The 26,464-nt window shown below is 45.8% G+C and overlaps 1 protein-coding gene across 5 annotated transcripts in view; it reads left to right on the forward strand.

Moving 5' to 3' along the window:
• SMARCC1 (SWI/SNF related BAF chromatin remodeling complex subunit C1) overlaps positions 1-26,464 on the forward strand; it is an 845,345-nt gene that overhangs the window by 61,235 nt on the left and 757,646 nt on the right. For all 5 annotated transcript variants that reach the window (XM_069210868.1, XM_069210871.1, XM_069210870.1 and 2 more), the window contains exon 5: positions 4,072-4,164. In XM_069210868.1, coding sequence (XP_069066969.1) covers positions 4,072-4,164 — 93 coding nt within the window. The remainder of the gene's footprint in view (positions 1-4,071; positions 4,165-26,464) is intronic.

A 26,464-nucleotide genomic window follows, 5' to 3' on the forward strand; every position in this document is an offset into this window, starting at 1 on the left:
CGAAGGGGAGCACAGTAAACTGAAAGTGCTCGTGGCCCACCTTGAACCGCAAGTAGTGACTGTGGGCAGGCAGGATGGGGATGTGAAAATACGCACCCTGCAAGTCCAATGCTACCATCCGGTCTCCTTGGTCTAGGGCAGACAAGACCTGAGCAAGAGTGAGTATCTTGAATTTCTCCTTTTTGAGGAAAAGATTGACGTCCCTTAAATCCAAGATATGGCAAAGACCCTTGCTCTTTTTCAGAATCAGAAAGTAGCGGGAATAACAACCACTGCCTACTTCTGACATCGGGACCCTTTCTTTGGCTCCCTTGGCCAAAAGAGCCGTAACTTGCTCGCGGAGCAAGATTATATAATCCTCCATCAGCCTTTCTTTCAATGGAGGGATAGAGGGTGTAAAGAAATGGCTCCCTGTTGCAGTTACCCCCCACTTTTTGCCTGATACTGATGCTGACTTGACTGAGAAGTGTGCTGGGACCCTGCTAACCAGGCCCCAGCACCAGTGTTCTTTCACCTAAAATGTACCATTGTTTCCACAATTGGCACAACCCTGGCACCTAGGTAAGTCCCTTGTAACTGGTACCCCTGGTACCAAGGGCCCTGATGCCAGGGAAGGTCTCTAAGGGCTGCAGCATGTCTTATGCCACCCTAGGGACCCCTCACTCAGCACAGACACACTGCCTTGCAGCTTGTGTGTGCTGGTGGGTAAAAAATGACTAAGTCGACATGGCACTCCCCGCATAGTGCCATGCCCACAACCCACTGCCTGCGGCATAGGTAAGTCACCCTTTTAGCAGGCCTTACGGCCCTACGGCAGTGTTCACTATACTACAGGTGATGGCACAGCTGCATGAGCAATATGCCTTTACAGTGTCTCAGTCCATTCTTAGACATTGTAAGTGCAGTGTAGTCATACAGAGTATATGGTCTGGGAGTTTGTCATTACGAACTCCACAGCACCATAATGGCTTCACTGAATACTGGGAAGTTTTGTATCAAACTTCTCAGCACCATAAACCCACACTGATGCTAGTGTGGGATTTATTGAAAAATGCACACGGAGGCCATCTTAGAGATGTCCCCTGCACGTTAACCCAACTGCTAGTGAAGGTCTGACTGGTCTGTGCCAGCCTGCTACTTTCAGACAAGGTTCTGACCACATGGGTTGAGTGCCTTTGTGCACTCTGTGGTCAGAAACAAAGCTTGTCCTGGGCGGAGGTGCTTCATAACTCCCCCTGCAAGAACTGTAACACCTGGTGGTGAGCCTCAAAGGTTCAAGCCCCAGGTTACAGTCCCCCAGAGCACTCCAGCTAGTGGAGATGCCCGCTTCCTCCCACCCCTGACAAAGCCCCACTTTTGGCGTCAAGTCCTGTTGTGAAAGGGAAGGTAGTGCAGGTGTTCATGGAAAACACTACCGCATTGTGGTACTGTAACAAGCAGGGAGGTGTAGAGTCGTGGACCCTTTGTCAAGAGGCTCTGCGTCTCTGGACATGGGTGGAACAGCAGGGTATAACCCTGGTGGTTCAACACCTGGCAGGTTCTCTGAACGCCAGGGCAGACAAACTCAGCCGTCGATGCCTAGTGGACCATGAGTGGTATCTCCATCTGGAGGTGGCTCAAGGACTCTTTCAGAAGTGTCAGCAGTATTGTTAGCAGAGAACGCGCAATGTCATCAGTATTGTTCGTTGGAGTTGGAAATCTCTCAGCAACGCTTTTTGTTGCGAGTGGAATTCAGGCCTCCTGTATGCCTTTTGACCCATACCCTTCCCAGAGTTCGCAAGAAGATCAAGAATGACCGGGCCCAAGTAATCCTAGTGGCTCCGGATTGGGTACGAAGATCGGGGTCTGGTATCCCGAGCTACTCCAATTTTGAGCATTAATCCTCCGATCAGGCTGCCCCTTCGAGATCTATTGTCGCAGCAGCAGGGGGAAGGTTCTCCAACCAAACCTATCAACTCTGCATCTTCATGCGTGGAGATGGAGCAGCGGCATATGATGGCTTTTGACCTTCCCCCCGAAGTCTGTAAATTTATTTTGGCAGCCAGGCGTCCCTCCACTAAAACGCTATACACCTGCCGTTGGAAACGCTCTGTATATTATTGTACAGAAAGGTCTATTGACCCTCTTTCTGCTTCTCTTTCTGATATTCTTCTCTTCATTCTTTCTCTAGCCCAGCAGGATTCTGCCTTGGGGACTCTCAAGGGTTATTTTTCTGCCTTATCGACATTTCTTCGGCTGCCTGATCAGCCTTCTCTTTTCAAATTTCCCATTGTACCTACATTCCTCTAAGGGCTTGTACATGTGTTTCCCCCTACGCCCTTCATTATGTCTCAATGGGACTTAAATCTTGTCCTCTTATTTCTTGTGTGCTCCTTTCGAGCCTTTGCATAACTGTCCCTTCCGGCTGCTCACCATCAAAAGAGCCTACTTAGTGGCATTAACATCTGCGAGGAAGGTGAGTGAGATGTAAGCCCTGTCGTCAAACCCACTGTACCTCACTATCCATCCAGAAAAGGTAGTTCTCAGACCTTGTGCCTCTTTCCTCCCCAGGGTGGCAGCCCCATTTCATCTGGGTCAGAACATCACCCTGCCCACCTTCTTTGCTCCATCCCTCTTAGAAAGAGGAATGACTCCATCGACTGGATCCAAAAAGAGCGTTGTCGTTCTACCTTGACCGCACAAAAGAGTTCTGGGTGGATGACCAACTCTTTGTGGGGTACGTTGGAGCAAAGAAGGGTCAGGCATTGCAGAAGCTGACCATTTTGCACTGGGTCGTTCTCTGTATCAGGATATGCTATGCATTGGGCAGGAAGCAGCCTCGTTTTGGACTCATGCTACGAAGGGCAAAGTTGCTACCACTCTGCTAGCTCGAGGCGTACCAGTCCTGGAGATCTCAGGCGGCAACGTGGGCATCTTTGCACACGTTTGCAAAGCATTACTGCCTGGACAGTCCGGCATGAGGAGCCGGGCACTTGGCCTATTCAGTCCTTCAGGACTTTTTTGTGTAAGGAGTAGTATCTGCAGCCCACCGCCAGGAGGTTATGGCTTGGGTATCTACTCAAAGAAAAGGAATCTGCAACTAGAAGTGTATCAGATGAACAAGTTGCTTACCTTCGGTAACGCATTATCTGGTAGAGCCTCTATCTAGCTGCAGATTGCTTACACCCTCCCATGCCGCCCCGTTTTGTGGATATGTCTCGTAGGGTTAGGGCTTACCCTTTTCAGGGCCCTAGTTGTGCACAGACAAATGTTGGTTCTATCAGTGACTCTGCGCTTCTGACGTGGAAATGTTGTGGATAAAAGAACTGATGTACGCGCACCAGGGTGGTGCCTTTATAGGCGACCGTGCTGTCATAGACCGCTCTAATGACAAAGCCACACAGAGCCAGACGATGCACATGGATCTAAACGACGCTATCCAATGGCGCGCGCAGGGTGTTTGGTGTAGGGCTTGATTAGTCATCTTTTCAAACTTTTCCAGGAAATTACTGTCTGGGTGTTCAAGCTCACCCGGAAGCACATGTGGGACAAGCAATTCTTGAAACCTTATTCAAGGCATTTTCCAGTTATGCTTGGAAATCACTGCTTTAGTGGTTTGGGTACTGTTTTGTAGTCTGTGCAGAGCATGTGATTTAAAGCAGCACATGCTGCTAACGGAAAATGTAATTTACCTGTAGCAGTCTGTAAGCAGCTTGTAGTGTTGTAGATTCACACGTGCCCTATCTATCCTTCTGGACCCCCAGACTAGAATGTTGCTTATGGCATTTTTTGTTTAATCCACCTGAACTGCCACAGCACACTGTTTTTCCCCAAAGGAGCCAGCTTGATGATAAAAACATTTCTTTCAATAAAAACCACTTTGTAACCTTTGAATCCCAGTACTAGCTGGCATGAGGTTGCTGAGCATGCAAATCTGCTACACTACACTTTGCAAACAGATTTTTACAGGCAGGTAACTTTTTACATGTTGTCAGATGTGTTTGAGGGCACTGTGCTGAGAGGAGTTAACACTCCATTTGAATTGCTATTACGTTGAACAGCGTAACGTTGAATTTTGATTTTCTTTTGTAGAACAACTGTCTGACTCGACCAAATATCTACCTCATTCCTGACATTGAATTGAAATTACTCAATAAACTAAAGGACATTATCAAACGTCATCAGGTAATTTCTTTGTATTGTATTTTGAGGGTTTGCATATCTGTCTCAATTAGACATTTTCTGCCAAACCTCCTCCGAATGAACAGGGAATTGGATAACAGTTGCACTTTTAAATAATCCAGTATGGTTGGACATATTTGATGATTGTAGTTTTGCCTTCTAAAGACACCTCAACACCTATGTTGTTTAATCGCAAGCAAGTTAAGCATTAGTGTCTTTGGATTGTTCCAACAACAGTCTTCTTTAAAATATCTAGAAAGATAACTGAAAATCTGTAACCAAGTGTTTCATGCTATCATTACTAGTATCATAGTGACATTCATTCGGTGAAAATCCACTTTGATGCATCATTATTATGGTGTGTAACAGTTTATGGATCACACGAAAGATTAGCGCTAAGGTTAGAAAATAGTTGGGAGCACCCTGCCTCACATTCCAGCATGCAGTCGGCCTCATTGCATCATGATAAATATAGTTGAAAATCTTTCTTACTTCGTTAGATTGTCGTACTCCATTAAATATTCTGTAGTATTTCACCTCAGTAGGTGCAGCCAATGCTGTATAATTTAATTTCTCTTCCAGGGGATCCTCATCAATAGTCACAAGCACTGAATTATTCCCGCCCGCATGTGCGGACCCCTGAGCACATAACGTGTATGTGTGTGTATATATATATAAATGTTCAATGGCATGTGTAGCTGCAGATACACATGCTGTGCACATCCCGCCATCTAGTGTTGGGCTCGGAGTGTTAGAAGTTGTTTTTCTTCGAAGAAGTATTTTTCGAGTCACAAGATCGAGGGACTCCTCCCTTTCGGCTCCATTGCGCATGGGCATCGACTCCATCTTAGATTGTTTTCTTTCCGCCATCGGGTTTGGACGTGTTCCTTTTCGCTCCGTGTTTCGGTTTGGAAAATTTGACGGTATTGTTTGCGTTCGGTATCGGGTTAGTTACAACAGATCGACACCGAATTTTGAAGAGCTCCGGCAGCCCTTCTGGGTTTTCGATTCCCCGGCGGGGCCTGGTCGGCCCGACACGTGCGTCTTCTAGGCTAATGAAACAGACCCCATTCCGCTTCTGCCCCGAATGTCACAACAAGTATCCTTATACAGATCAGCATCTGGTCTGTAATTTGTGTTTGTCTCCAGAACACAAAGAGGATACCTGTGAGGCCTGTCGAGCGTTTCGGTCCAGGAAGACCTTAAGAAACCGAAGAGCAAGAAGACTACAAATGGCGTCGGTGCCGACAGGACAAAAAAACGTGGAGGAAGAAGAAACCTTCTCCATCGAGGATTCGGACTCGGAAGAGGTCGATCCTGAACAGACGACAAAAACCGTGAGTAAGACGTCGATACACAAAACTCACGGAAAGACCACTAAAGCCCAGGGGACGCCACCGCCGTCAGGCCATGGCTTAACCCGAAAGATAGGTGACCGAGCATCGGCACCGAAAAAGGGCATGCATGTGTCGAAGTCATCCGACTCCGGTCGAGATACCGGCACAGAGCAGACTCGACCCCGAGACACCGGGTCAGAGCAATCTCGGCACCGAAACGAGTCGTCACCGAGAGAACAGTACGCCGAAGAGCAAAAAAGTGTCGGCGGAACCGAAAAAAGCAGCCGAAAAAGTTTCCGTACCGAAACATCCGGCCTCGGAACCGAAAACAAGTTCCTACACCGAGGAACGAGGCCTATCCTCACAAATGCAAGGACATAGATTTGGACAGGAGCTAGAGACAATGGAGCCAGATTACACTCAAAGAAGGCTCCACATTCAAAAGGAGACAGGGAAGATCAGTACTATCCCTCCAATACGAATGAAAAGAAAACTTGCCTTCCAAGAGAAAGACAAGCAGCCACAGGCAAAGGTGGCAAGACAAGTAACCCTGCCACCATCTCCACAACGTTCCACAACCATCACCGGTAGCCACTCCACCAATGATGCAGTCCCCAACTCATACAGGGATGAGCCAAGATGATCCCGATGCGTGGGATCTTTATGATGCACCTGTGTCAGATAACAGTCCAGATTGTTATCCAGCTAGACCGTTACCACCTGAGGACAGCACCGCCTACACACAGGTGGTGTCAAGAGCAGCGGCGTTTCATAATGTCACTTGCATGCAGAGCCGATAGAAAATGACATTCTATTTAACACACTGTCGTCCACACATAGCCAGTACCAGAGTCTCCCCATGCTACCTGGAATGCTGAAACACTCCAAACAAGTGTTTCAGGAGCCTGTGAAAGGCAGGGCCATTACTCCAAGGGTGGAGAAAAAATACAAACCGCCACCAACAGACATCACACCGCAATTAACATCAGACTCAGTGGTAGTAGGGGCAGCTTACAAGAGGGCGAACTCACACACCTCAGGAGATGCACCACCTCCAGACAAGGAGAGTCGTAAGTTCGACGCTGCGGGGAAAAGAGTGGCGGCACAAGCAGCCAACCAATGGCGCATTGCCAACTCACAGGCCTTGTTTGCGAGATATGATAGGGCTCATTGGGACGAAATGCAACATTTCATAGAACATTTGCCCAAAGAGTTCCAAAAGAGAGCACAACAAGTGGTGGAGGAAGGACAGAGTATCTCGAACAATCAGATGCGGTCAGCAATGGATGCAGCGGACATAGCTGCTAGGACTGTAAATACAGCAGTGATAATACGGAGACACGCATGGCTGCGTACATCCGGATTCAAGCCGGAAATACAACAAGCCGTGCTGAATATGCCATTTAACGGACAGCAGTTGTTTGGGCCGGAGGTGGACACTGCTATCGAAAAACTTTTAAAAAGGACACAGATACAGCCAAAGCCATGGGCGCACTCTACTCCCCACAGACCAGAGGCACTTTTCGGAAATCACAGTTTCAAGGGGGGTTTCGGGGACAGAGCACAGAACCCTCTACCTCACAAACAAGGACAACTTATCAGAGCCAATATCAGCGGGGAAGTTTTCGGGGACAATATAGAGGGGGACAATTCCAAAAAAGTAGAGGGAAGTTCCAGAGTCCCAAAACTCCACAAAATAAACAGTGACTTCGAAGTCACAAATCCCCAACACATAACACCAGTGGGGGGGAGACTAACCAAGTTCTATAAACACTGGGAGGAAATAACAGCAGACACTTGGGTCCTAGCAATTATCCAGCATGGTTATTGCATAGAATTTGTACAATTCCCTCCAAATGTCCCACCCAAAACACACAATATGTCAAAACAACACATGGATCTTTTACAACTGGGGGTCCAAGCGTTGTTGCAAAAAGACGCAATAGAGTTAGTACCAATTCGTCAGAGAGGAACAGGAGTTTACTCACTGTACTTACTCATACCCAAAAATGACAAAACTCTAAGACCTATATTGGATCTCAGAACATTAAACATCTACATCAAATCAGATCACTTTCACATGGTGACACTTTAGGACGTGATCCCATTGCTCAAACAACAAGAATACATGACAACACTAGACGTAAAGGATGCATATTTCCATATACCGATACATCCTTCACACAGAAAGTACTTAAGGTTTGTATTCCAAGGGGTACATTACCAGTTCAAAGTATTGCCATTCGGGATAACAACAGCGCCAAGAGTTTTTACAAAATGCCTGGCAGTAGTGGCTGCTCATATCAGAAGACAGCAAATACATGTGTTCCCGTACCTAGACGATTGGTTAATCAAAACCAATACGCAAGAACGGTGTTCACAACACACAAAGTATGTCCTAAAAACCCTTCACAAACTAGGTTTCTCACTCAACTACAACAAGTCACACCTACAGCCGTGTCAAATACAACAGTATTTAGGAGCGACAATCAACACAACAAAAGGGATTGCCACTCCAAGTCCACAAAGGGTACAGGCATTTCACACTGTAATACAGGCCATGCACCCAAAACAAAAGATACAAGTAAAGTTGGTGATGAAACTACTAGGCATGATGTCATCATGCATAGCCATTGTCCCAAACGTAAGATTACACATGAGGCCCTTACAACAGTGCCTAGAATCACAATGGTCACAAGCACAGGGTCAACTTCAAGATCTAGTGTTGATAGACCGCCAAACATACACCTCGCTTCATTGGTGGAACAATATAAATTTAAACATAGGGCGGCCTTTTCAAGACCCAGTGCCTCAATACGTAATCACAACGGATGCTTCCATGATAGGGTGGGGAGCACACCTCAACCAACACAGCATTGGTTTTTCAATGGGACACTCGGCAGAGATAGCTTCACATAAATCGCTTAGAACTACTAGCAGTATTTCTAGCGTTGAAACCATTTCAACCTATAATAATCCACAAACACATTCTTGTCAAAACAGACAACATGACAACAATGTATTATCTGAACAAACCGGGAGGAACACACTTGACACAGTTGTGTCTCCTGGCACAGAGAATATGGCATTGGGCGATTTCACAACCACATTCGCCTAATAGCGCATTTCATTCCAGGAATTCAGAACCAGTTAGCAGACAATCTCTCTCGGGATCACCAACAGATCCACGAATGGGAAATTCACCCCCAAATACTAAACACTTACTTCCAAAGCTGGGGAACACCGCAAATAGACCTATTTGCAACAAAAGAAAACGCAAAATGCCAAAACTTTGCATCCAGGTACCCATAAGATCAGTCTCAGGGCAATGCGTTATGGATGAGTTGGTCAGGGATATTTGCATACGCTTTTCCAACTCTCCCACTCCTTCCGTATCTAGTAAACAAATTGAGTCAAAACAAACTCAAACTCATACTAATAGCACCAACCTGGGCAAGACAACCTTGGTACACAACACTACTAGACCTCTCAGTAGTGCCTCATATCAAGCTTCCAAACAGACCAGATCTGTTAACTCAACACAAACAACAGATCAGACATCCAAATCCAGCATCACTGAATCTAGCAATTTGGCTCCTGAAGTCTTAGAATTCGGACATCTAGATCTTACACAGGAATGTATGGAGGTCATAAAACAGGCAAGGAAACCAACCACAAGACATTGCTATGCAAATAAGTGGAAAAGATTTGTTTATTACTGCCATAATAATCAAATTCAGCCATTACATGCATCTGCTAAAGACATAGTAAGCTACTTGCTACATTTGCTAAAGTCAAAGTTAGCTTTTTCATCCATTAAAATACATCTCACCGCAATTTCAGCTTATCTGCAAATTACGCACTCAACTTCATTATTTAGGATCCCAATCATAAAAGCATTTATGGAGGGCCTGAAAAGAATTATTCCACCAAGAACACCACCAGTTCCTAAGTGGAACCTAAACATTGTCTTAACACGACTCATGGGTCCACCTTTTGAACCCATGCACTCATGTGAGATACAGTACTTAACATGGAAAGTAGCATTTCTAATTGCCATCACATCTCTAAGGAGAGTAAGTGAAATACAAGCATTTACCATACAAGAACCCTTTATTCAGATACACAAGCATAAAGTAGTTTTACGAACAAATCCTAAGTTCCTACCAAAAGTCATATCACCGTTCCACTTGAATCAAACAGTAGAACTACCAGTGTTCTTCCCAGAACCAGATTCTGTGGCTGAAAGAGCATTACATACATTAGACATCAAAAGAGCATTAATGTACTACATTGATAGAACAAAACAAATTCGAAAAACAAAACAATTGTTCGTTGCTTTCCAAAAACCTCATACAGGGAATCCAATATCCAAACAGGGCATTGCCAGATGGATAGTTAAATGCATTCAAACCTGTTATCTCAAAGCAAAAAGAGAACTGCCTACAACACCAAAGGCACACTCAACTAGAAAGAAAGGTGCTACCATGGCCTTTCTAGGAAACATTCCAATGACTGAAATATGTAAGGCAGCCACATGGTCTACGCCTCATACGTTTACCAAGCATTACTGCGTGGATGTGTTAACACAGCAAGCCACAGTAGGACAAGCAGTACTACAAACTTTATTTCAACTCCTACAGGCTGAGCCACCGCTTTTGGGGAGATAACTGCTTACTAGTCTATGTACAGCATGTGTATCTGCAGCTACACATGCCATCGAACGGAAAATGTCACTTACCCAGTGTACATCTGTTCGTGGCATGAGACGCTGCAGATTCACATGCGCCCTCCCACCTCCCGGGAGCCTGTAGCCGTTCTAAAGTTGATCTTGAACATTTGTAAATATATTACTTTTAAATACATTATGTACATACATATTTACTCCATTGCATGGGCACTATTACTATAATACACAACTCCTACCTCACCCTCTGCGGGAAAACAATCTAAGATGGAGTCGACGCCCATGCGCAATGGAGCCGAAAGGGAGGAGTCCCTCGATCTCGTGACTCGAAAAAGACTTCTTCGAAGAAAAACAACTTGTAACACTCCAAGCCCAACACTAGATGGCTGGATGTGCACAGCATGTGAATCTGCAGCGTCTCATGCCACGAACAGATGTACACTGGGTAAGTGACATTTTCCATATATATATGTTCGGTGGCATGTGTAGCTGCAGATACACATGCTGTGCATAGTCTGCCGTCTGGTGTTGGGTCGTAGTGTTACAAGTTGTTTTTCTTCAAAGAAGTCTTTTCGAGTCACGAGACCGAGGGACTCCTCCCACTTCGGTTCCATTGCGCATGGGCGTCGACTCCATCTTAGATTGTTTTTTTTCCGCCATCGGGTTCGGACGTGTTCCTTTTCGCTCCGTGTTTCGGGTCGGAAAGTTAGTCAGAATCAACGGAAAATTCGTCGCTATTGTTTCGTTCAGTATCGGGATAGTTAGGGCAAATCGACACCAAGCCTTAAAGAGCTCCGGTAACCCTTCGGGGTATTTTTGATCCCCCGTCGGGGCCTGGTCGGCCCGACCGCGTGCAACATCGAGACTGATGGAACGGACCCCGTTCCGATTCTGTCCTAAATGCCACAGTACATATCCTTATACAGACCAACATTTGGTCTGTAACTTGTGCCTGTCCCCCGAGCACAAGGAAGAGTCGTGTGAGGCCTGTCGCGCGTTTCGGTCGAGAAAAACGCTCAGGGACCGAAGAGCCAGGAGGTTGCAGATGGCTTCCACGCCGACAGGACAACAAGGGTTCGAGGAGGAGGAAGAAGAAGAAACTTTCTCCATCCGCGAATCGGATTCCGAAGAATTCGACGTCGACGAGCAACCAACCGTGAGTAAGACGTCGAAAGAGAGATCACACGAAAAAACAGACAAAGCCCAGGGGACGCCACTGCCAACAGGCCATGGCATAACCCATAAAGTAGGTGATCGTCCATCGGCACCGAAAAAGGGCGAGCTGGTGCCGAAGTCGTCCGACTCAGGTCGAGACACAGGCACGCAACACTCTCTGGACCGAGAGAGTGGTGCAGAAAAGGCTCGACACAGAGACAGCGGCACCGAAGCTACTCGACACAGAGACAGCGGCACCGAAGCTGCTCGGCACAGAGATAGCGGCACCGAAGATGGTCGGCACCGAGAGGCCAAGACACCGAAAAAGAGAAAGATCTCGTCTGAGCCGAAAACAACTAAAGACACGGTTTTGGTGCCAAAACACCCGGCAACCGAACCAAAAACCAGTTCCTACTCAGAGGAACAATCACTGTCCTCCCAACTAAAAAGACACAGATTTGAGGAGGAATTACAAACTACAGAGGTAGATCACACGCAAAAGCGGATCTTTATCCAAAGGGGTACAGGGAAAATCAGCACTCTTCCCCCAATCAGAAGGAAAAGGAAACTTGACTTCCAGCAACAAGACAAGCCACCACAAGCAAAGGTGGTAAAGAGGGTAACTCCACCACCCTCTCCACCACAGTCAACTCATGTATCACCAGCACAGACTCCACCACAATCACCAGCTCATACCACCATGAGCCAGGATGATCAGGAAGCATGGGACCTCTATGATGCTCCAGTATCGGACAATAGTCCAGAGTCGTACCCAACTAAACCCTCACCACCTGAGGACAGTACAGCATATACACAGGTGGTAGCTAGGGCAGCCGAATTTCATAATGTATCTCTACATTCGGAGCCTATTGAGGATGACTTCCTCTTTAACACCCTGTCCTCCACCCACAGCCATTATCAAAGCCTTCCCATGCTCCCGGGAATGCTAAGGCACGCTAAACAGATTTTCAAGGAGCCTGTTAAAAGCAGAGCAATAACTCCAAGGGTGGAGAAAAAATACAAGGCACCCCCCACAGACCCTGCTTTTATTACATCACAACTGACACCAGATTCAGTAGTCGTAGGAGCAGCTCGTAAAAGAGCCAACTCGCATACATCAGGCGACGCACCACCTCCGGACAAGGAGAGCCGCAAGTTTGATGCAGCTGGGAAAAGGGTTGCAGCACAAGCTGCAAATCAGTGGCGCATCGCCAACTCGCAAGCACTCCTAGCGCGATACGTCAGGGCCCATTGGGACGAGATGCAGCATCTCATAGAGCACCTCCCCAAAGAATTCCAGAAACTAGCAAAACAAGTAGTTGAAGAGGGGCAAAATATCTCCAACAACCAAATACGTTCTTCTATGGATGCAGCAGATACAGCTGCAAGAACAATAAATACTGCTGTGACAATAAGGAGGCACGCATGGCTGCGCACATCTGGCTTCAAACCTGAGATACAACAGGCAGTGCTCAATATGCCGTTCAATGAACAGCAATTGTTTTGCCCAGAAGTGGACACTGCAATTGAAAAATTAAAGAAGGACACTGACACAGCCAAAGCCATGGGCGCACTCTATTCCCCGCAGGGCAGAGGCACATTTGGCACATTTCGCAAAACAACTTTCAGAGGAGGGTTTCGAGGTCAAGCCACAGAAGCCAGCACCTCACAAACAAGACCACCTACCTACCAGGGACAATATCAAAGGGGTGGCTTTCGAGGCCAATACAGAGGGGGCCAATTCCCAAGAAACCGGGGAAAGTTTCAAGGTCCCAAAACCCCTCAAAATAAACAGAGACTCACAGGTCACACAACCCCTTCACACAACACCAGTGGGGGGAAGACTAAGCCAGTTCCACAAATCATGGGAGGAAATAACAACAGACACTTGGGTCTTAGCAATTATCCAACATGGTTATTGCATAGAATTTCTCCAACTCCCTCCAAACGTCCCACCGAAAACACACAATATGTCAAAACAGCATATAGACCTTCTAGGACTAGAAGTTCAAGCATTACTGCAAAAAGACGCAATAGAATTAGTACCAAAAACACAAAAGAACACAGGAGTTTACTCACTGTACTTTCTAATACCGAAAAAGGACAAAACTCTGAGACCAATATTAGATCTCAGAACACTAAACACCTACATCAAATCAGACCACTTTCACATGGTCACGTTACAAGACGTAATACCACTACTGAAACAGCAAGACTACATGACAACGTTAGATCTAAAAGACGTGTATTTCCATATACCGATACATCACTCGCACAGGAAATACCTAAGGTTCGTATTCAAAGGAATACATTACCAATTCAAAGTGTTGCCATTCGGAATAACAACAGCACCAAGAGTCTTTACAAAATGTCTAGCAGTAGTAGCTGCACATATCAGGAGGCAGCAAATACACGTGATCCCGTACCTAGACGATTGGTTAATCAAAACCAACTCGCTAACAAAGTGTTCACACCACACAGATTATGTTATACAAACCCTTTACAAACTGGGTTTCTCCATCAACTATGCAAAGTCACACCTTTTGCCTTGTCAAACACAGCAATACTTAGGAGCGACAATCAACACAACAAAAGGGATAGCCACTCCAAGTCCACAAAGGGTTCAAAATTTTCACAAGGTGATACAAGCTATGTATCCAACACAAAAGATACACGCAAAGATGGTATTAAAACTCCTAGGCATGATGTCCTCATGCATAGCCATTGTCCCAAACGCAAGATTGCACATGCGGCCCTTACAACAGTGCCTAGCATCACAATGGTCACATGCACAGGGTCAACTTCTAGATCTGGTGTTGATAAACTGCCAACTGGTGGAACAGTACAAATTTAAACAAAGGGCGGCCTTTCCAAGACCCAGTGCCACAATACGTGATAACAACAGATGCTTCCATGACGGGGTGGGGAGCACACCTCAATCAACACAGCATCCAAGGACAATGGGACGTACATCAAAGAAAGTTTCATATAAATCACCTAGAATTGTTAGCAGTATTTCTAGCGTTGAAAGCATTCCAACCAATGATAACACACAAATACATTCTTGTCAAAACAGACAACATGACGACAATGTATTATTTAAACAAACGGGGGGAACACACTCAACACAGTTGTGTCTCCTAACACAAAAAATATGGCATTGGGCAATTCACAACCACATTCGCCTAATAGCACAGTTTATTCCAGGGATCCAGAACCAGCTAGCAGACAATCTCTCTCGGGATCACCAACAGGTCCACGAATGGGAAATTCACCCACAAATCCTGAACACTTACTTCCAAATTTGGGGAACACCTCAAATAGATCTATTTGCAACAAAAGAAAACGCAAAATGCCAAAACTTCGCATCCAGGTACCCACACCGGCAATCTCAAGGCAATGCTCTATGGATGAATTGGTTAGGGATATTTGCGTACGCTTTTCCCCCTCTCCCTCTCCTTCCATATCTAGTAAACAGATTGAGTCAAAACAAACTCAAACTCATACTAATAGCACCAACATGGGCAAGACAACCTTGGTATACCACACTACTAGACCTGTCAGTAGTACCTCATGTCAAACTACCCAACAGGCCAGATCTGTTAACACAACACAAACAACAGATCAGGCATCCAAACCCAGCATCACTGAATCTAGCAATTTGGCTCCTGAAATCCTAGAATTTGGACACTTAAACCTCACACAAGAGTGTATGGAGGTCATAAAACAAGCTAGAAGACCATCCACTAGACACTGCTATGCAAGTAAATGGAAAAGATTTGTTTGTTACTGCCATAATAATCAAGTCCAACCATTGCATGCATCTCCAAAAGATGTAGTAGGATATTTACCACATTTACAAAAAACAAATCTAGCTTTCTCTTCCATAAAAATACATCTCGCAGCAATATCTGCTTACCTGTAGATTACTCATTCAACTTCCCTATTTAGAATACCTGTCATTAAAGCGTTTATGGAGGGCCTAAAGAGAATTATACCACCAAGGACACCACCTGTTCCTTCATGGAACCTCAACATTGTCTTAACAAGGCTCATGGGTCCACCTTTCGAACCCATGCATTCTTGTGAAATGCAATACTTAACGTGGAAAGTTGCATTTCTCATTGCCATCACGTCTCTAAGAAGAGTAAGTGAAATACAGGCGTTTACCATACAAGAACCATTTATTCAAATACACAAAAATAAGGTCGTTCTAAGAACAAATCCAAAATTCTTACCAAAGGTTATCTCACCGTTCCACTTAAACCAAACAGTGGAATTACCAGTGTTCTTCCCACAGCCAGATTCAATAGCTGAAAGAGCACTACATACATTAGACATCAAGAGAGCGCTAATGTACTACATTGACAGGACAAAATAAATTAGGAAGACAAAACAACTATTTATTGCCTTCCAAAAACCTCATACAGGAAATCCAATTTCAAAACAAGGTATCGCCAGATGGACAGTAAAGTGCATCCAAACCTGCTATCTTAAAGCAAAGAGAGAACTGCCTATTACACCAAAGGCACACTCAACCAGAAAGAAAGGTGCTACTATGGCCTTTCTAGGAAATATTCCAATGACCGAAATATGTAAGGCAGCAACATGGTCTACGCCTCATACATTTACTAAACACTACTGTGTAGATGTTATCTGCACAACAGGCCACAGTAGGTCAAGCCGTACTAAGAACTTTATCTCAAACTACTTCCACTCCTACAGGCTGAACCACCGCTTTTGGGGAGATAACTGCTTACTAGTCTATGCACAGCATGTGTATCTGCAGCTACACATGCCACCGAACGGAAAATGTCACTTACCCAGTGTACATCTGTTCGTGGCATGAGATGCTGCAGATTCACATGCGCCCACCCTCCTCCCCGGGAGCCTGTAGCCGTTTAGAAGTAGATCTTGAACATTTGTACATTTGTAAATATATTACATTAAACCTTCATTTTGTACATACGTATTTATTCCATTGCATGGGCACTATTATTAGCATACACAACTCCTACCTCACCCTCTGCGGGGAAAACAATCTAAGATGGAGTCGACGCCCATGCGCAATGGAACCGAAGTGGGAGGGGTCCCTCGGTCTCGTGACTCGAAAAGACTTCTTCGAAGAAAAACGACTTGTAACACTCCGACCCAACACCAGACGGCGGACTATGCACAGCATGTGAATCTGCAGCGACTAATGCCACAAACAGATGTACACTGGGTAAGTGACATTTTCTATATATATATATATATATATATATATATATATATATATATATATATTCTCGATGGTAGCTGCAGATACACATGCTTTGCACATCCTGCCATCTAGTGTTGGGCTCGGAGTGTTACAAGTTGTTTTCTTCTAAGAAGTCTTTTCGAGTCACGAGATCGAGAGACTCCTCCCATTTCGGCTCCATTGCGCTTGGGCGTTGACTCCATCTTAGATTGTTTTTTTTCCGCCTTCGGGTTCGGACGTGTTCCTTTTCGCTCTGTGTTTCGGGTCGGAAAGTTAGTTAGAATCTCGGAAAAATCGTCGGTATTGTTTGCGTTCGGTATCGGGTTAGTTACAACAGATCGACACCTACTTTTGAAGAGCTCCGGTGGCCCTTTGGGGTTTTTTCGATTCCCCCGTCGGGGCCTGGTCGGCTGGCCACGTGTCTCTTAAAGGCTGATGGAACGGACCCCATTCCGCTTCTGCCCAAAATGTCACAACAAGTATTCGTTTACAGATCAGCATCTGGTCTGTAACTTGTGTTTGTCTCCAGAGCACAAGGAAGATACTTGTGAAGCCTGTCGAGTGTTTCGGTCGAGGAAGACATTAAGAGACCGAAGAGCGAGAAGACTGCAGATGGCGTTGGCGCCGACAGGACCAGGGCGTTTCGAGGAGGAAGAAGAAACCTTCTCCATTCAGGAGTCTGACTCAGACGAGCTTGACCCCGAAGAAACGCCGAAAACCGTGAGTAAGACGTCGAAACATAAAACTCACGAGAAGACCACAAAAGCCCAGGGGACGCCACTGCCAACAGGCCATGGCTTAACCCGAAAAATAGGTGACCGATCATCGGCACCGAAAAAGGGCACGCTTGTGTTGAAGTCATCCGACTCCGGTCGAGATACCGGCACACAGCAATCTCGGGCCCGAGACAGCGGCTCCGAGCAAGTTTGGCACCAAGACAGTGGCACCGAAATGAGTCGGCACCGAGACACCACGACGCCGAAAATAAAGAAGGTTTCGTCGGAGCCCAAAAAGGCGACCGAAAAGGTTTTGATTCCGAAACATCCAGCCTCGTAACCGAAAACAGGTTCCTACACAGAGGAACAGGGATTGTCCTCCCAAATGCAAGGACATAAGTTCGGACAAGAACTTGAATCAATGGAGCCAGACTACACTCAAAGGAGGCGCCACATTCAAAAGGACACAGGGAAGATAAGCACTCTTCCCCCAATTAAAATGAAAAGAAGACTTGCCTTTCAAGAAAAGGACAAGCAGCCACAGGCAAAGGTGGCAAGACAAACAACTCCGCCACCATCAATGCACACATCACCGGTAGCCACTCCACCACTGATGCAATCCCTGACTCATACTGCAATGAGTTAACATGATCCCGACGCATGGGACCTTTATGATGCTCCGGTATCGGATAACAGCCCAGACTGTTACCCTGCAAGGCCGTTGCCACCTGAAGACAGTACATCTTACACGCAGGTGGTCTCAAGGGCAGCCGCTTTTCATAACGTCACCCTGCATGCAGAACCAATTGAGGATGATTTTTTGTTTAATACACTATCCTCCACTCATAGCCAATACCAAAGCTCACCTATGCTCCCTGGAATGCTAAAACACTCCAAACAAGTATTTCAAGATCCTGTGAAAGGCAGGGCCATAACTCCAAGGGTGGAGAAAAAGTACAAACCACCGCCACCAGACCCGGTTTATATTACGCAGCCATTAACACCAGACTCTGTGGTTGTTGGTGCAGCTCGCAAGAGAGCAAACTCTCATACCTCGGGAGACGCTCCACCTCCAGACAAGGAGAGTCGCAAATTCGACGCTGCGGGGAAAAGGGTTGCAGCACAAGCAGCATACCAATGGCACATTGCCAGCTCACAGGCACTTCTGGCAAGATACGATACGCAAAGCCACCGCCGGAGGCAAATCTTTTTCTTACCTCGCAGCGAAGACCTGGAACTCTCTCCCCAGCCATCTCCGCTCAACACAGGACCACCTCTCCTTCAGAAGGCAGCTCAAGACCTGGCTGTACGAGCAATAACCCCCTCCCCCCCAGCGCCTTGAGACGCTTCCGGGTGAGTAGCGTGCTTTATAAATGCCAATGATTGATTGATTGAGCTCATTGGGACGAAATGCAGCATTTCATAGAACACTTACCCAAAGAGTTCCAGAAAAGGGCACAACAAGTGGTGGAGGAAGGACAAAGTATCTCAAATAATCAGATACTGTAGGAAGTTGGCTCTGTATGCACTATTTCAAAGTAAGGAATAGTATGCACAGAGTCCAAGGGTTCCCCTTAGAGGTAAGATAGTGGCAAAAAGAGATAATACTAATGCTCTATTTTGTGGTAGTGTGGTCGAGCAGTAGGCTTATCAAAGGAGTAGTGTTAAGCATTTGTTGTACATACACACAGGCAATAAATGAGGAACACACACTCGGAGACAAATCCAGCCAATAGGTTTTGTTATAGAAAAATATCTTTCCTTAGTTTATTTTAAGAACCACAGGTTCAAATTCTACAGGTAATACCTCATTTGAAAGGTATTGCAGGTAAGTACTTTAGGAACTTTGAATAATTACAGTGGCATATATACTTTTCACATAAAACACAAATAGCTGTTTTAAAAGTGGACACAGTGCAATTTTCACAGTTCCTGGGGGAGGTAAAGTATTGTTATTTTTAGCAGGTAAGTAAATCACTTACAGGTCACAGTTTTGGGTCCAAGGTAGCCCACCGTTGGGGGTTCAGAGCAACCCCAAAGTTACCACACCAGCAGCTCAGGGCCGGTCAGGTGCAGAGGTCAAAGAGGTGCCCAAAACACATAGGCTTCAATGGAGAGAAGGGGGTGCCCCGGTTCCAGTCTGCCAGCAGGTAAGTACCCGCGTCTTCGGAGGGCAGACCAGGGGGGTTTTGTAGGGCACCGGGGGGGGGGACACAAGTCAGCACAAAAAGTACACCCTCAGCAGCGCGGGGGCGGCCGGGTGCAGTGTGTAAACAAGCGTCGGGTTCTCTGTAGGTTTCAATGGGAGACCAAGGGGTCTCTTCAGCGGTGCAGGCAGGCAAGGGGGGGGCTCCTCGGGGTAGCCACCACCTGGGCAAGGGAAAGGGCCTCCTGGGGGTCACTCCTGCACAGAAGTTCCGTTCCTTTAGGTGCTGGGGGCTGCGGGTGCAGGATCTTTTCCAGCCGTCGGGACTTTAGGTTAAGGCAGTCGCGGTCAGGGGGAGCCTCGGGATTCCCTCTGCAGGCGTCGCTGTGGGGGCTCAGGGGGGACAACTTTGGTTACTCACGGTCTTGGAGTCGCCGGAGGGTCCTCCCTGAGGTGTTGGTTCTCCACCAGTCGAGTCGGGGTCGCCGGGTGCAGTGTTGCAAGTCTCACGCTTCTTGCGGGGATTTGCAGGGGTCTTTAAATCTGCTCCTCTGTAACAAAGTTGCAGTTCTTTTGGAGCAGTGCCGCTGTCCTCTGGAGTTTCTGGTCTTTCTTGAAGCAGGGCAGTCCTCTGAGGATTCAGAGGTCGCTGGTCCTTTTGGAAAGCGTCGCTGGAGCAGGTTTCTTTGGAAGGCAGGAGACAGGCCGGTAAGACTGGGGCCAAAGCAGTTGGTGTCTTCTGTTCTTCTTCTGCAGGGGTTTTTCAGTTCAGCAGTCCTCTTCTTCTTGTAGTTTCAGGAATCTAAATTCTTAGGTTCAGGGGAGCCCTTAAATACTAAATTTAAGGGCGTGTTTAGGTCTGGGGGGTTAGTAGCCAATGGCACTAGCCCTGAGGGTGGGTACACCCTCTTTGTGCCTCCTCCCAAGGGAAGGGGGTCACATTCCTATCCCTATTGGGGGAATCCTCCATCTGCAAGATGGAGGATTTCTAAAAGTCAGAGTCACCTCAGCTCAGGACACCTTAGGGGCTGTCCTGACTGGCCAGTGACTCCTCCTTGTTTTTCTCATTATCTCTCCTGGACTTGCCGCCAAAAGTGGGGGCTGTGTCCAGGGGGTGGGCATCTCCACTAGCTGGAGTGCCCTGGGGCATTGTCACACGAAGCTTGAGCCTTTGAAGCTCACTCCTAGGTGTTACAGTTCCTGCAGGGGGGAGGTGTGAAGCACCTCCACCCAGAGCAGGCTTTGTTTCTGTCCTCGGAGAGCACAAAGGCTCTCACCGCATGGGGTCAGAAACTCGTCTCTCAGCAGCAGGCTGGCAGAGACCAGTCAGTCCTGCACTGAACAATCGGGTAAAATACAGGGGGCATCTCTAAGATGACCTCTGTGCATTTTTTAATAAATCCAACACTGGCATCAGTGTGGGTTTATTATTCTGAGAAGTTTGATACTAAACTTCCCAGTATTCAGTGTAGCCATTATGGAGCTGTGGAGTTCGTTTTTGACAGACTCCCAGACCATATACTCTTATGGCTACCCTGCACTTACAATGTCTAAGGTTTTGCTTAGACACTGTAGGGGCATAGTGCTCATGCACATATTCCCTCACCTGTGGTATAGTGCACCCTGCCTTAGGGCTGTAAGGCCTGCTAGAGGGGTGACTTACCCATGCCACAGGCAGTGTGAGGTTGGCATGGCACCCTGAGGGGAGTGCCATGTCGACTTAGTCATTTTCTCCCCACCAGCACACACAAGCTGGCAAGCAGTGTGTCTGTGCTGAGTGAGGGGTCCCTAGGGTGGCATAAGTCATGCTGCAGCTTTAGAGACCTTCCCTGGCATCAGGGCCCTTGGTACCAGGGGTACCAGTTACAAGGGACTTACCTGGGTGCCAGGGTTGTGCCAATTGTGGAGACAATGGTACATTTTAGGTGAAAGAACACTGGTGCTGGGGCCTGGTTAGCAGGGTCCCAGCACACTTCTCAGTCAAGTCAGCATCTGCATCAGTATCCGGCAAAAAGTGGGGGGTAACTGCAACAGGGAGCCATTTCTTTACAGATACGGTCAGCAATGGATGCAGCAGATAAAGCTGCAAGGACAGTAAATACTGCAGTAACAATAAGGAGACACGCATGGTTGCGTACGTCAGGTTTCAATCCCGGAAATGCAACAAGCTGTGCTGAATATGCCTTTTAATGAACAGCAGTTGTTTGGGCCGGAGGTGGACACTGCTATTGAGAAACTTAAAGACACTGATACGGCAAAAGCCATGGGCGCACTCTACTCCCCACAGAGCAGAGGCACATTTCGCAAAACACAATTTAGAGGGGGGTTTCGAGGTCAACCTACAGAAGCCACAACCTCACAAGCAAGGCCCACTTATCAAAGCCAATATCAGCAGGGAAGTTTTCGGGGGCAATATAGAGGGGGACAATTCCAAAAGAATAGAGGGAAGTTCCAAAGCCCCAAAACTCCTCAAAACAAGCAGTGATTTCCAAGTCACACATCCCCAACACCTAACACCTGTGGGGGGGGGAGACTAAGCAATTTTTACAAACATTGGGAGGAGATAACAACAGACACTTGGGTACTGGCAATTATCCAGCATGGTTATTGCATAGAATTTCTCAAATTCCTGCTGAACGTCCCACCGAAAAAAACACACAATATGTCAAAACAACACATGGATCTTCTAGGACTAGAGGTCCAGGCATTGCTACAGAAAGCAGCAATAGAATTAGTACCAATCCAACAGAAAGGAACAGGAGTTTACTCTTTGTACTTTCTCATACCCAAAAAGGAGAAAATACTAAGACCTATATTAGATCTAGGAACATTAAATACCTACATCAAATCAGACCACTTTCACATGGTGACATTACAAGACGTAATCCCACTGCTCAAACAACAAGACTACATGACAACACTAGACCTCAAGGATGCATATTTCCATATACCAATACATCCTTCACACAGAAAGTACCTAAGATTTGTATTCCAAAGGGTACACTACCAATTCAAAGTGTTGCTATTCGGAATAACTACTGCGCCAAGAGTCTTTACAAAATGCCTCGCAGTAGTAGCTGCGCATATCAGAAGGCAGCAAATACATGTGTTCCCGTATCTAGACGATTGGTTAATCAAAACCAACACACTAAAACGGTGTTCACAACACACAAAGTACTTCATAGAAACCTTACACAAACTAGGTTTCTCAATCAACTACACAAAGTCACACCTTCAGCCGTGTCAAACACAGCAATACTTGGGGGCAACAATCGACACATCAAGAGCGATTGCCGTGCCAAGTCCACAAAGAGTACAAGCATTTCACAATGTAATAAAGGTCATAAATCCAAACCAAAGGATACAAGTCAAAATAGTAATGAAACTACTAGGCATGATGTCCTCATGCATAGCTATTGTCCCAAACGCAAGATTGCACATGCGGCCCTTACAACAGTGCCTAGCATCACAATGGTCACAGGCACAGGGTCAACTTCTAGATCTAGTGTTGATAGACCGCCAAACATACACCTCGCTTCAATGGTGGAACAATATAAATTTAAACCAAGGGCGGCCTTTTCAAGACCCAGTGCCTCAATTCGTAATAACTACAGATGCCTCCATGATAGGGTGGGGAGCACACCTCAATCAACACAGCATTCAGCGACAATGGAACACTCAGCAAAAACAGTTTCACATGAATCACCTAGAACTATTGCCAGTATTTCTAGCGTTAAAAGCTTTTCAACCAATAATAAGCCACAAACACATTCTTGTCAAAACAGAGAACATGACAACGATGTATTACCTAAACAAACAGGGAGGAACACACTCAACACAGTTGTCTCCTGACACAGAAAATATGGCATTGGGCGATACACAACCACATTCGCCTATTAGCACAGTTTATTCCAGGAATTCAGAATCAATTAGCAGACAATCTCTCTCGGGATCACCAACAAATCCACGAATGGGAAATTCACCCCCAAGTACTACATACGTACTTCCATATTTGGGGGACACCATAAATAGACCTATTTGCAACAAAAGAAAACGCAAAATGCCAAAGCTTCGCATCCAGGTACCCACAAGATCAGTCTCTTGGCAATGCATTATGGATGAGTTGGTCAGGGATATTTTCATACGCTTTTCCCCCTCTCCCACTCCTTCCATATCTTGTAAACAAGTTGAGTCAAAACAAACTCAAACTCATACTCATAGCACCAACTTGGGCAAGACAACCTTGGTACACAACACTACTAGACCTCTCAGTAGTACCTCATTTCAAACTACCAAACAGACCAGATCTGTTAACTCAACACAATCAACAGATCAGACACCCCAATCCAGCATCGCTGAATCTAGCAATTTGGCTCCTGAGGTCTTAGAATTCAGACACTTAGACCTTACACAAGAATGTATGGAAGTCATAAAACAAGCTAGGAAACCAACCACTAGACATTGCTATGCAAATACATGGAAAAGGTTTGTTTATTATTGCCATAATAATCAAATTCAACCTTTACATGCATCTGCTAAAGACATCGTAAGCTACTTGCTATATTTGCAAAAGTCTAAACTAGCTTTTTCATCCATTAAGATACATCTTACCGCAATTTCAGCTTACCTGCAAATTACCCACTCAACTTCATTGTTTAGGATACCAGTCATTAAAGCCTTTATGGAAGGCCTAAAAAGAATTATACCACCAAGAACACCACCAGTCCCTTCATGGAACCTCAACATTGTCTTAACACGACTCATGGGGCCACCTTTTGAGCCCATGCACTCATGTGAAATGCAATAGTTAACATGGAAAGTTGCATTTCTAATTGCCATCACATCTCTAAGAAGAGTAAGTGAAATCCAAGCATTTACCATACAAGAACCATTTATTCAAATACACAAGCATAAAGTAGTTCTTCGAACAAATCCAAAATGCTTACCAAAAGTCATATCACCGTTCCACTTGAATCAAACAGTAGAACTACCAGTGTTCTTCCCACAACCAGATTCTGTAGCTGAGAGAGCACTACATACGCTAGACATCAAAAGAGCGTTAATGTACTACATTGACAGAACCAAACAAATTCGGAAAACAAAACAATTATTTGTTGCTTTCCAAAAACCTCATTCAGGAAATCCAATTTCTAAACAAGGCATTGCTAGATGGATAGTTAAATGCATTCAAACCTGTTATCTCAAAGCAAAGAGACAACTGCCTATTACACCAAAGGCACACTCAACTAGAAAGAAGGGTGCTACCATGGCCTTTCTAGGAAACATTCCAGTGACTGAGATATGTAAGGCAGCTACATGGTCTATGCCTCATACGTTTACCAAACACTATTGCGTGGATGTGTTAACAGCACAACAAGCCACAGTAGGCCAGGCACTCCTACGAACTTTGTTTCAAACAACTTCAACTCCTACAGGCTGAACCACAGCTTTTGGGGAGATAACTGCTTACTAGTCTATGCAAAGCATGTGTATCTGCAGCTACACATGCCATCGAACGGAAAATGTCACTTACCTGGTGTACATCTGTTCGTGGCATGAGACGCTGCAGATTCACATGCGCCCACCTGCCTCCCCGGGAGCCTGTAGCCGTTTCGAAGTTGATCTTGAACAATTGTAAATATATCACCTTAAACTACATTATGTACATACATGTTTACTCGATTGCATGGGCACTATTACTGTAATACACAACTCCTACCTCACCCTCTGCGGGGAAAACAATCTAAGATGTAGTCGACGCCCATGCGCAATGGAGCCGAAATGGGAGGAGTCCCTCGATCTCGTGACTCGAAAAGACTTCTTCGCAGGAAAACAACTTGTAACACTCCGAGCCCAACACTAGATGGCGGGATGTGCAAAGCATGTGAATCTGCAGCGTCTCATGCCACGAACAGATGTACACTTGGTAAGTGACATTTTCTCTCTCTCTCTCTCTCTCTCTCTCTCTCTCTCTATATATATATATATATATATATATATATATATAAATTTCTGTTGCACATCAGCAAAACGGCAGCTTTCTTCGTTCTCCTAATGCGTTTCGGCTCTCACATGAGCCTTGATCACAGGTGAACAGCATTTTCAATACAGGGAACCCCTTACTTTAATAGGCAGATTACTTTGTAGTTCTGTTAGTCATGCTGGGCATACACTTCCCAAGATGCACCATTGAAACGTTATGAAAGGTTGACTTGGACTTTAGTGCTAAACATCTTCAGTTACACTATAATACTTTTTCTACATATGTGCTCATGCTGTGAAGATATTCTTTCTCTCCCCCCCCCCCCCCCCCCCCCCCTAGGAAAAATCCTTTGTTTTCTTGAATGTAGGAGGCGGGTTAGACTCCCCTTAAATCTCCAAAGCGCATTTAAACTCCTTGTTTCAGGAGCCCCTGACCCTATCAGGGCAGCTTCAGTCACAGGAACAGAGAATACAGCTATAAACAATGAAATAATTCACTGAAGCACACTGTCTGAATCACCAAGCGCTTTATTCCACATCAGCAAAGGGCACCTTTCTTCATTCTCCTAACTCATTTCAGCTCTCACACGAGCCTTGGTCACAGGCGAAAAGCATTTTCAATACAGGCAACCCCTTGCTTTAATAAGCATATTACTTTGTAGTCCTGTTAGTCATGAAGGGCTCTGTAAAGGAGGCTTTTGAACCCCCATCCCCACCACCCCCCAAAAGGCTACTTAAAGGTCTCACCTTTTCTCTCTTGAAGCGCATGGTCTGCACTTATCTCTGTCCCTGAGAGTTCTTCTTGACAGGGTTTTACAATTATAACGTGTCTCAGGAGTATGAGAAGTATAACAAGCAATGCAGACTGCATGAGGGTCAGATATTGCCATATTTCTCCTACAGGAAGGGCATTTGTTGAAGAGAGATGGCTTTTTAACTGATAAAAACTTCAGTTTTGAGTCAGAAAAATTGTGTACAAGTACATGTACTTAAAAATGTTGAGTGGAGTCAATTTTATTTGAATTTGTGTGAGAAAAG

Source organism: Pleurodeles waltl, chromosome 10, assembly GCF_031143425.1.
Source record: "Pleurodeles waltl isolate 20211129_DDA chromosome 10, aPleWal1.hap1.20221129, whole genome shotgun sequence".
Taxonomy (NCBI): Eukaryota; Metazoa; Chordata; class Amphibia; order Caudata; family Salamandridae; genus Pleurodeles; species Pleurodeles waltl.